Here is a 12408-nt window from a genome sequence, read left to right on the forward strand (position 1 = left end):
TACTTTGACGTGGGGGTGAGCAGCAGAGGTGGGGAGAGGCGGGGCTATTGCCTCATCATTATTGCTGTAGATGTTGCACAAACACCTGTAGCATGGTCAATAGCGTCCGGAGCACGATAGCAACTCTGCGATCCGCCATTGTTGTTGTTGTTGGTGGCGAAACACTTCAGCAATGGCGCGGGGTAAACGGAGGTGAGCAGAAGAGGTGGGGAGAGGCGGGGCTATTGCGCAATCACTATCAGTGATCTGAAAATGTTCGGATAGGGCGCACACACGGAGCCGTTTGACCCCCCAGAGAGGTGCGTATGCCGTTCTATCCACCTTGGGACCCGTTATCGTTTCCTCAGTCGTTTAGTGCCGTATTCGGTCGTCCTCGTGTGGCCGAACGGTCTATATGACACTAAACAGTAACGCAAACGACCGAATTCGTCCTCGTGTGGCCGCAGCTCAGACTCACAGGTGAGCCCATCAGCCATTACCGGGTTCCTCCTTCAGACCTATTAGGTCTTGCAAGGACTTCAAACACCAATTTGTTCTGCAAATAGCCCATTCAGTGTGTGGCTGCCAAGGAGAGACACCTCTGCAGTAATTGAATCTTCAAAGGGACATTTTCCTCTATTTCTGTCAGGTATCAGAGTGATGAATAGCAACCGCTCACCTGAACAGAAAGAGAGGATGCATGTGTACCCATGCTCATGCTCATCATGCACCTTGATGAGTGCACGGCTGGAGACCGAGTGGATCTTAAAACATGTTCAGAGGTAAGGCAGACGAGGGGATCGGGGGGATCAGGAAAGCAATACAAGATACACATACACTAACATAAACAATAAAGTGTAACTTTGATTAGATTCAGAGGCTATAAAATGAATTTAAGGAGCCGCTTAAATCTTCAATATTTTTATTAATTAAATACACCGTACTGGAGCAAATGTCTCGGAAAGTATCACAAATAAATTCTCTTTCATTCAGCATTTATATGTTGGTGATGATCTCTACATTACTGACTATGAGCACACTTCTTCTGTTGCCATGGGTGGAGTCTGGAGGGCGGGGGTCAGATGTACTGTAGCCACGCCTGGACAACGACATTAACATGCATACTGTACATACATGGCAGTTTACAAATTGTTTCCCACAAAAAGCCACTGATTTTTTTAAAACCCATATTTTTCTATAACCACCAAAGAAAAGAAAACGCATTCCCCTTTGACAACACTTAAAATATATAAAGTGGTAACACCATGTTTCGGGGAAATCCTGATAGAAAAGGAAGAGAGGAACAAATGAAAAAGGTCTCAGGTTTCCCCCGAAATGTCTTTAAACAAATCTGCAGAGTTTATAAAGCCTGCGTCTCTTCTCTTCATTAGTCTTTTCCTCCACATCTCCCGCGTGTTGGATCATTGTCTCTGCAGTGAGAGGCCCCTCCTCTTGTATTCCAAGGTAGTGGAGTCCTCAGAGTCCAGATTCAGGTGCATTAAGTGCAAGTGTCCGCCCATATCTTCGGAGGAGCCGAGGTTGAAGCTGGGCTCAGAAATCAAAGTCATGTAACTGGTAGGACGGGTGGAGGGTTCCTCGGGGGGGCAGAGGGCCTGCAGCACAGCTAAAAGGCTGGGCTGCTGGTCCACGCTGTCTCGGTGACACGAGGCCAAAGTGAAGGCACACTTCCTGCTTCCTGCTCAGCTCCCGCCTAACACACCTGGATAGTGAGAGATCAAGAAGACATTTTAGAATGGGGCGCCGTCATCAGTTCACATCACGACATGAATGTTTCACCCCGATAAATCAGCTTCCCCCGTATCTCACGTATCGATCAGCCAGGCTTTGAAACCCGTCTGGGTCCCCTTTAACTTAAAGGTGCATCCATGACGCCGTTCTCTTTGGTAGAATTAGAACGGCGCTCAGCCTGGCACACAGAAACACTTTCTTTCTTCTTTATGATTCTTAGGAGCGATTTACTTTTCCCTTCATCCCTCAAATCACTAGGAGGGCTCCGCTCTATTAGTAATTGCAAACTCCTACTTGGGGGCTAATTAAAGTGACTGGCGCTGGGAGGGTCTTGCTCCCCGGGGTCAAAGAAGCTCCGTGTGAGAGAGGTCACTTGTCTGTTCTGAACAAAGAGATTAGGAAGAGAGCTTCATAAGTGAGCATCGACTGTCCCACGCCACGGATGAGGACAGCACCAATTACGTTACGGCAAAATCACACATAATCAAAGCAACGGTCAGGAGATAGCCCCCGTGTTAGCGGTGACTGCTTCTCTGCTGCGTGCTGAGCAGCCTGTGTGGCTACAGTCGGGTGTGGAGGCCACCGGCTGCGTATTGATCCTGAACAGGGCATCGTTGTGGAAGTCAGGCCATCAGAACAGCGCTTTAGCAGCAGCAGTGATGCAGCTCTCCTGCTCTCACTCGGGCAGATAACAAAGCATCCTGAGACGGGTCCCGCTGAGCGCTGTGTCTGTTTATTTAATAATTCTCTCTCTGCTATAATTAAAGCACCGGGGCCAATATTCAGATTGCATTTAAGCATCAATAATTCAGCAGTTTTCACTACAATTGATGTTAGCACATAAATAAACAATGAGGCCTCATATTTACTACACCAGCCATGCTACAAGAGACATGGGGGGGGGGGCAGGGGCAGTATGGACTTAAACAGACATTTAAAATTAAGCTAGATAATGCAACGGCTTTCAATTTAAATGTGAGGAGCTCTAAGAGCTCTGAGAGCTGATTTGTAGAAGTGACAAGCCCTTAAAAGGCCTGTGACGTGGAGGGGGGGGGGGGGGGGGGAGCGGGGGGGCTTAATGGAGTTCTACCTCTCCTCTACTCACAAAACCACTCGAGGTGAAATGCATGCTCCCAACAATATAATTCCTCTTTCAGTCAGACTCTGACACACTCCAAGCACCCTCCATATCTGTGTGTGCTGTGTGTGCAGACAAGGTATCAATAAAGCTCTTGTTGTGAGGCAGAAATGATTATATCTCCTGCGGCAGAATGAAGTTATCCTTCGTATATGATTAGGCCTTCTGTTTTGCTTTCACTGGAGGCACCTAGATGAAATCAGGGAAGCCATGGTGACAGCTCTCATGATAGACTGCAGCAGCCGCTGTCTGTGTTCCACCTCGGGCCTGGATACTGACTCTGGCCTTGGAGGAATAACTTAGCAGGTGATCCAGCCTCGTTTAGAAGGAAGTCAGACCTGTTTTAAACACTGTATTAACGGCATCCTGTCATCCTTTCAGCAGGGTAGTTAGGGTGGTTAGTGTCGACTTAACTCTGTCTCTGCTTATAGAAAGGCGAGTGTGGGAACAGCAGTACAGAATAAAATAATGTTCACATGTGTTGTGCCGACGGTTCGTACGGACTTTCTGTGTCCTCCAAGAAGAGTGATGGAAAAATCCATTGGCTGTCTAAAAATAAAATTCCTCGTTGCTCGGAGAGATTTAGTATCTGCTGCGTCCTCGCAGTGAAGTTGAACATCAATGTAAACAGAGTAAAAAATGCCACCGTGACAATTACAGGTGCTTTTTATTTTCCTGCTAATGACTCCCGCCGACTGATCGCGTCTCTTACTACTCCTCAACTCTGAAGTTATGATCCCTCTGCTCATTTCAACACTTTGAAAAGAAGCATAAAGCGCGCACTCCGTCAGCAGACAGCGGGTGTTCCTCAATGTCGAGGAAGGCTCCGCCAGAACCACTATGTCAAGGATGCTACGTCATCAAGTCCCGCAGAAGGACTGTTCCAATGTCCAGGCTCCTTGGAATCCTACCGAGGCCGGCGTCCTTCGTTGCAGGAAATTTCAAGGCTGCTCATGTGTATCCTGCGCGATCTTAAAATCCCCACAATGCTTTGCGCACGGACCAATTTCCCAAATCTTTGGCGGAAATCGCTCTCCATTTAAGGTGGGGCCTCGGATATGACGCACACCTGTTAGCCTGTTCCACCATTCTTTGTTTTCCGAGGCTAGGAAGGATTCTTGCCTCGCTTCTGAAGGACCTGACTCGGAAGACATGTCCTACCAAGGAAGCGTCCTTGACATTGAGAAACACCCAGTGTGTGTGGGGGGGTCTTACCTTCTGGTCGGGCAGTAGTGGGTTCGTCTGCAGTGAACTCAAATGTCCGTTGATGAGTGCTGTGGGTCTGTCGTGTTCGCAGAACAGGCTGCCGTTGATGTAGTGGAACCGGTCCCCGGGGACCAGCCGGTTCCGGCAGGTGGAACACGTGAAACACTGCGAGGGGGGGGGGCAGAGAGACAAGCGTTCACTAGCAGGCCCCAGTGCTCAACACCTTGTGAGTGCAGACATAGGTATGTGCAGGTGTCGGTGCGGGGTGACGGTGGAAAATACAGGAACAATTAATAAAGTAAATACCCAACGTGTGAATCTAAAAGCTTGCACGCGTCTTAAAAATGGCGGTTGCTAACAAGAAGTGGTTCTGAGGTGCATGTATCATAACATTGGAAATCAGACTCCAATGGAAAAACCCCACTGATGTTGTCAAGGAAACCAGGGCATTGCTAACTATGAAGTTTGGCATCAACAATCCGTCATCTCTTTACCTCTTATCTATACGAAGCCAAACTGATGTTATTGACATCTTCACACTCCCATACAGTAGGTGGCGGTATGAACCTTTATAAAGGACCTTTATATTTGTTAGTGATCCGCCAATAAGCATAGAGGAAAAGAAAAACACATCATCTGCTGTGACAACAAGTTAGGTCAGAGCTATGGACTACAAGAAGAAGTTTGCTTGGCTATGAAAGCCAGTAATAATTATTTATTGCATTGGCTATAAAATATACTGGTCATTCCAATCCAGTGCAATGTGATCTATCCCTGTGAAGGCCATTGTTAAGAAGAACACCAGCAACCACAGGCCTTTTTTCAAAACAGATCTGTCTAGCATGCTTACGTTGCAGTCTAAACCTTGCTAAAGGGGGTTTACCTTGAGGTGGTACACGTTGCCCTGCGCCCTCATCACCAGCTCACTGGCTGGGATGGACTGACCACAAGCGCTGCAAGCTCCGCTGTTTCCAAATAATCTGAGGAAAAAAGAAAGGTGTTACCACAGAGCCACTGTAGGCATCCTCACAGGTGTAGCCTTGTGAAGAGGACTGTGGCGTCCACACGTGCGTCTGTTCAGTGTGTGAATGAAGAGGAAACTAAGTTCAATGCTAAGTTCAATATTCCCCAGCTGCCTTTCTTACAGGAAGGGAAAACATACCGGGGGGAAAGAAATAGAACATCATCGACAGAGAAATGAATCCTGTAAATCTCCACGAGCATCTCGCTCTGAAACGGAATATTACTTTTGCTGCACTTTTTTCTGCAACCTAATAATAACCTGGAACATAAGCAATCAGGACCTAAGAGGATTTGATTGTACACCCAGGCGGAGACGTAGTGCTTTTGCCATTAGGACGCAGGCTGCGAATGCTCCGTCAGTGCCCTGTTCCCATTAGAAACCAGTAGCTACTCGGGATGATATATAATGTGCATGGGTTAACCTTTTCAATCATGGTGTCAACACTTTAGATTTGCTTCTGCTCATCTCTTTCGTCCCTAACCTTCTCCCTCTCTCCCCCTGCCTCTTGATAATGAAATGCTTGCTCCAGCTTCCCTTCTATCTTCCTTCTGAGTCCACAATTTAGATTACTTCATCTCGGTGAGCAGCAAACTGAATGAAATTTCGATTTGAGCAGAAAGTAATTTACTGGGATCTGGACCCATTTGTCATCATATCTCACCGGGTGTTTGCTCTATCACTGCACTTTTCCTAAGCAATCAAATAAGACCACGGCGTCTGACATGCTCCGGAGAGAAGGAGAGAGGGGTGGAAGGAGAAAAGGGTGGGGGAGTGGTGAACATCGGCGTGCGTGTGCATCAGATACAACTTGTTTGGCTTAGAAGAAATTAACCAGAAACAGATTCTTTCTGTTGAGACATTCTCGAGGACAGTTTTATGAAAAGTATTTAGCAATTTCACAAAGACACGGAGCGAGGGAATACGTGCGTCTCCCATTGCGACCGTAACCCAAGCAGTTGTTAGATATATTGACGCACAAACAAGCCAGAGCTCTCGGCAAAGGGACACAGACATGGCTTTCATTAAGAGAGCCTCATTTGGAATGGCTCCATCAGAACTCCATTTCAGAAACTAATTAACTGGAGACTGTCGTCACAACTCTGCCAACTCTCGCTTTCACTGGGACGCGCGTGGAAGTGAACGTATATCGCTTTAAGACTCGTGCAATGTGTGGAGAAACAACACGACACCCTCCCGCAACGACATGTCTGCACATCAAAGCAGAGTTGTTTGAAAATTCAAACTTTGCTAAAATGGAAAATATGTTTTCATATTTAAATGTCATCCCTGGAAGAGTTTCCTTTGCGCGATGGCTTTTGAGAGGGGTCGAAACGTGGCTGTAGGAAGTATTCACCGTGGCCTTTTCTATTTCACCACAGTGTGGAACCAATACCAGGTGCAATATGTTATCATGGGAGGGCTCTTGATATAGAATTAGATTTAAGGAGCCGAAGCCTTTAGGTGCCGAATGAAGCTGCTATATTGGTTTGAAATGGGGCTTTAATGGCCTCCTCTGCCAGTGACCTACAGCGCTGAGGTGAAGCAGACACCCCGGGTCAGTATAATTAAGGCCAAGGGACTCTTTAATTGCTGTGACACATCTGGTTTCTCCTGAAAAAAAAAAAAAAAAAGAAAGAAAAAAAAAAAAAACCAGTGGCTCTCACCATGTTTCTGGCTGGCTGACTTTTGTGTCCTCGCTCGGTGTCTCTGACTTTGCTACGTGTTTGATTCAATTAAATAACACAAACACCCATCTGAAGCTGTCTGTTGTCTATAGGCAACAACTATTGGATTTCCTTTCAGCGCCGACTGCGAGGTGAAACATAGCATGGCTGCTGCTGCTGCTGCGAGGCTGTCTGGTGAATGCAGACCTCACTCACCAAGGCCTTTGAGTAGGGTAGCACTGCCCACAACAATGACTTCTGCAACACAGTCCATTAAAAAGGCTTCTCTCCATCAGCAGCCAAAGCACCTTAAAAGCACTAGGCCATATTGATACTGAAGCGGGGCTTTGCATAATGGCAAGAGCTGCATTAGAGGAAAGGGTGGAGGGGCCGGGTGGGGAGATTGCTAGGATGAGGGAGGGCGCGCGTGGATCTGTGTTGTGCATGTGTTTTGGGAACAGGGGGATGGGGACATGTGTGTGTGTGTGTGTGTGTGTAGGGGTAGAGGGTGGGTGGTGATGGGGGATCAGCCAAATTACACTTGGTTAATTCAGAGTAACAGATCTGGCCCCAAGTGAATTGAAGGCCTTGAATTAATTCTGTTATGACAAATCAAGATAAACGTTTCCCCTAAATTGCATGCGATTTAATTAATTTCTGAGATCCCGGTTTTTTCCCTGGCCTAATAGTTCACATTCTCTCGTGCCGTCATAGTGCTCGAGTGGGCAGACTTCAAAGTGATATTAAATAACCAACTATTAGATTTACCTCACACGTTCTATTGGAAAAGTGCCATTTAATTACCTAGGCTTATTCAATTAAGGGGACAGCATCCTCCCTGAATCCAGCAGCCACACGTACATCCATGCTCCCTCCACGAGCAGCCCGCAGAATAATATCACCGCCGGCTTAAAACAACATGATCCCCGCCGCTAACGCAACTGGCTTAAAGTTTGACATTAAAGCTTTTGGTGGCGGCGTGCATGGAAGCAAAGACGCTGCGTGTCCTCTGACGTGGGCTGGTCCGTCTGACGGATGGGAGATGGGCTCATCCCGGGCCAGGCTCACATCCACTACAGCTGTGATGCGAGTCCAATTCTGTTCAATATAAGCATTTTCTTATCAACTGCATCGATAGAAGTTCAGAGCTTAACATGCATGTTGTTCGGGCAGTACAGCAGTCCATTACAAAACCGCGTCTGGCCCTTTAAGACGAGCGGGGAAACAGCAGCAAACGGCCTTCGCAATAATCCCTCTCCTCTATTTGCCTTTCTCTCTTGCTCCCTCTCAAAAGCCAATTTGGTTAATTAAATGTTTTGTTTGCCGTGTGGCTCTCATTCATTTCGGACACGTCACTGGGAGCGGATACAAGCCAGGGACCAGATCTCATTAGATAAAACCCATCAGGACTAAAGGAAATGGAGGGAGACTATAATTAAAGCATTTAATTGTGTAGACTCACTGTCAGATGTTTTCTCCCCCGCTCCTATCTTTATCTCTGCAGAGATCTCGTGGTTCCATAATATGCGTTTTAGCTCTTCCAGTGAGCATGCTCATTACAAGTGGAAAGGTGTACGCACGTTTTACCCCCTTCCAATTGTAATTAGGTTATAGTCCCATAATGGACGAGTACCCCATTGACTCCCTCGTTATGAGATGGGTGAGAGAGCGCACAGGCGCACTTTAGATCCTGATGCTCCGTGTGGATCTAAACGGCATGTTCACGTCAACTCCAGTGGAATAACTCAAACTCAGGTTCACAATTTGACATATATTCTAACTTGTGAAAACAGAACATTTAACACAAAAACATTGCTTTTAAAGTGTTAAAGAATAATAGTAAAAATACAGTACATTAATAGGGTTGATATTAATACCATTCTTGCGCCCCAGGGTGGTCCAAGAAGTATTAGAACTTTCAGTACACTGTGCCGTCACAGCACACGGCTCGACACGACCAGGACGAGTGTCACCAATGAGCTGGTTGGGCGTCTGGCACGCCGACTAGAATATTTAAAAAGGCTCTCTTCGCTAATTAAATGGTGTTTTTCTGTTACGTAAAAACAACAAATAAAAAGAGAATCTGTCCCGGACAGGAAGAGTCCACGTGTGTCTCGCAGAGCTAACATGCATCTTACAAGGGCAATGTGGTGTCCTTCAGTGGACCGTGAGCATGTCTGTGAGTGACCAGGAGACTCCACCACCATGTGAGACACCTTGCTGGTCATGGCACCACCATGTGAGGCACCTTGCTGGTCATGGCACCACCATGTGAGGCACCTTGCTGGTCATGTTTAGAACTTCATTTACTATTGGTTTTTTTAAATATTTGAGGACTTTTTGAAGTCAATTTGTGAAATGAATTATCTTGGGTATAAAGTCAATGAGAATCCACTGAACACGAGAGGTATTGTAAATAAATAGCATTTCCTAATATTCCATATTGTAATGCACGTTCCTCTTTAACGGCACAGCTCTGCATCTTTGATATGTGATTCTGCTGTACTGCACATTTCCAAAACAAATGTTCATGTTGTTACTTTTGTGTATTTTAATATATTTCTTGTAAACATTTATTTTTATAGTTTAATACATTTTATATATTTGTTCTTTTTTTTACAACTTAATTCCTCCTACTGTGTTTCTATGCACCATTACACTCCAAAGCAAACTCCTTGTGTGTGTACATCTATTATATATGAACCTGGTTAGTCTGTTGGTGGCACTGGACGTGCTTTCCTCACCTGATGTAGTCGTTTCTGCAGAGGATCATGCCGCTTTTTGTGTAGCAGGACGTGCCGATTTCCCCCAGCTGGGCCTGGCAGCAGGAGCACTTGAGGCAGCGGCTGTGCCAGTAGCTGTCCATGGTGTAGAGGAGGAAGCGGTCTGCGATTTTGCCCCCGCACCCTGCGCACCGCTTCCAGGACAGAGAACCTGCGCCCACCGGCGGGGGCTGGCTGCTGCCTCCGGGATTAACCATTGTCCCTGAAAACACACAGGACATGATGTTGACTGTCTGCACCCAAGAAGTTGCTGTTCATACTTTCTTTTACCAGACAAGTATTGTTGTGTATACAACAGGGCCAGGACCTGGGATGGGCTTCAGGGCTGTGCCAGATACTTTAACAACAAGGCAATACGACCATGTACGCCACACGTGAATTGATCAGATATCACATTTGAAAGTCCCGCCCCTTGAACATCATGTCAAATCAGATCGCACTAAAATAAATCTCATAAGGGAAGAGTTCTGAGTCCTGTTCTGCCACAACAGAGTCATCTGGTGAACTAGTCTGCCCTTGATCTCCGTCTCGGTCTCCCCGTGTTGTTGCTTCATTGGACCTCTCACGGTGACAGACTGTTCCTGTTCACCCCAGGAGCCAAAGGAACAATTATGCAGCATTTGCTTTTGCCGAGCTGTCCTAAGAAAGTGTAAATAGCACACACTTCACCACACACGCCCTCACCCTATTGCACTTTGAATAGCTGGGAGGTGGTTATGGGCAAACACAAAGGAACACTATGAACAGCCTCAGAGTGACATGTGGAACTGTGTGGCTTGTTGGCTCCGTGTTGACCAACACTTGAAGCTTGCAGGCCTGTTGACCCGAGCGGTGAAGATGATCCGCCCTGCAGCTAACAACACAATATGTAACAGCACCTTAATAGGCAACATGGCCCGGATATACCTCCTGTAATGACGCTAAGTGTTCTAATCTAATGCAATGCAGGCATTTGTTTCACCCACAACATTAATGTGAGCTCTTTCAAATGTAATCCCCTCCACTTTGGTGAGGCAGACTACATGCCTGGATAAAGCCAAATCTGTGTTGAAAGGCAGGTAGGCTAATTAGAGTTGGGGAGAGGGGGGTGCACACAGAAAAGCATTCAGTAAGCCCATTAGCGATGGCTCTTAGGGACAAACCACAGTACCTTAGTGCTGATTAAATCTAAAAGGAGATGAATCAAAAAGCCGACCTGAAAGTGACTCCCTGGATAAACAAGTCGGACCATCGTCAAGTTTCATTCAGAGAGGGGAGATGGAGGGGACGGCAGGGGGAGAGAGGAGGGGGGTGGCTTTTAACTTAAATGGGCTAACTCAAGTAATTACAAGGGCAGGCAATTTGGGCGCAGAGACCAAATCATGGAAACAGAACGAGGGAGGAGGAGGAAAAAACACATCAGGCAGCCATGTGCTGAAACCGTCCTGTGCGTGCCTGCTGCTTTTAACGGAAAATAAAATAAATGTAAGCCTTACATTGGCGTGTTTACGTGGTAACTGCATTACTAGTGGATATGGAGGATGATAATGTCACGCGAATCACAACACAGGCTATCATATCACACATCACCGCTACCATTCTTGAGAAAGAAAGATCAGACAAGGCTAGATTCCAGAGTAAACTAGAAAGAATACAAACTGATATTTTAACCATGCGTCAATACTACCCACCTCGTTTATCTCTTTTCAGAGTAATGGCTGTAAAGTTAATGACTTGCAGGATTAGGCAGGTTAACAGGTAGACCACAACAGTCCCACAAAGTACAGGTAAAAAGCGGGTAGTCTCGCGGACCGCCGGCCTCCAGCTCCGCGCGACAGAGGGCTCGAACTCGGATATTCACTGGCAACAAGCGAGGTGCGAGCAAATGGAGTTATCAGATAGTATTTCCACTGGATGGTTCCCGTTTTACTGTTGCTGCTTTAGTGTTCTTGTTTTCACTGAAACAAAAGGAGTCCATTGCAAGACGTAATTAGAGGTCTGCGTTGTGCCGTAATGTCCTTCAGACGGAGTGTTTGGCAAAAGAAAGAGAAAGAAATAACGCGGCTCGCGCTGAAGCTGAATCTGACTGTCCTCCGTCCGCTCCGGTCCCGTTAGCTGCTTGTTCTACATGTGTCGCTGTCTCGCTGACAGGAAGAAACCTCCAGTAAAACCCCTTTTAGCCGCGTGACGAAGGACCCACGACAGCCAATCGGCGCGCAGTCCATTTAACAGGAATAACAAATCCAGCCAATCAGAGGGAGGAGAGATTTACTTTGACACGCAGCAGAGAGGGATGGAAACGGAGGCGAATAGATGGACCCAAGAGGTGAGAAAGAAACGGAGTGTCAAATGTATACACTTTAAAACATTGAGAGATTACAAGACATCAAACAACATTATTGCCATCTAAAAATATTTAGCAGTGTGTCCAGCTAATGTAGTTGCAACATGCCTATTTGTGTTTTTATTATTTTTGTTGTAATCGTCCATAAGATTCATAAATGGATTGATTGGCTCTGTTAGCTGGATATTATTGTTATCCTATCAAAACTGATGGATTGCATGTTTGATTAGTTTCTTCTAAAAGCACATTGAACATTTTCAAAATGCTAGCTGCATGGCATCATCCAGTAAACTGCATTCATCTCAAGTCTGAGTTTAATTAGTTGACATTCAATAACTACTTAGTTTACCGAGGGTGACTCCAACCTCTGGGAAATATCAGGGACTAATAGCTGCGTAGTGGCGCCATCGTCTGTCACTGATAGTAATCGCATGCGGCCTGCTGTCGTTTACAACCTCATTAAGCCTCAGGTCATTGGTTTCAACACCTATTAAGGCTAATCTGCAAGACCTCGATTTGGCTGAGATCCTGTAATTCATTCA

At 46.3% G+C, this 12408-nt stretch overlaps 1 protein-coding gene across 1 annotated transcript; it reads right to left on the reverse strand.

Moving 5' to 3' along the window:
* Positions 1 to 884: 884 nt before the first annotated feature.
* lmo4b (LIM domain only 4b) lies at positions 885 to 11661 on the reverse strand. The gene is made up of 5 exons (XM_034082061.1): positions 11214 to 11661; positions 9505 to 9745; positions 4956 to 5052; positions 4082 to 4237; positions 885 to 1699 (listed from the first exon to the last, which is right to left on the reverse strand). Exons 2-5 carry the CDS (start codon positions 9738 to 9740, stop codon positions 1691 to 1693), a joined length of 498 nt encoding a protein of 165 aa, XP_033937952.1. The 5' UTR covers positions 9741 to 9745; positions 11214 to 11661; the 3' UTR covers positions 885 to 1690.
* Between the last annotated feature and the right edge of the window lie 747 nt (positions 11662 to 12408).

This window comes from Pseudochaenichthys georgianus, chromosome 4, assembly GCF_902827115.2.
Source record: "Pseudochaenichthys georgianus chromosome 4, fPseGeo1.2, whole genome shotgun sequence".
Classification (NCBI taxonomy): domain Eukaryota; kingdom Metazoa; phylum Chordata; class Actinopteri; order Perciformes; family Channichthyidae; genus Pseudochaenichthys; species Pseudochaenichthys georgianus.

Excerpts from the sequence above, each read along its gene's own strand:
- lmo4b (XM_034082061.1), bottom strand. The coding sequence starts at position 9,740 with ATGGTTAATCCCGGAGGCAGCAGCCAGCCCCCGCCGGTGGGCGCAGGT. Across the intron at positions 5,053-9,504 it reads TGCAGAAACGACTACATCAG|ATTATTTGGAAACAGCGGAG; the intron begins GTGAGGAAAGCA and ends TTTTTTCCTCAG. Across the intron at positions 4,238-4,955 it reads GCAACGTGTACCACCTCAAG|TGTTTCACGTGTTCCACCTG; the intron begins GTAAACCCCCTT and ends CCCCCCTCGCAG.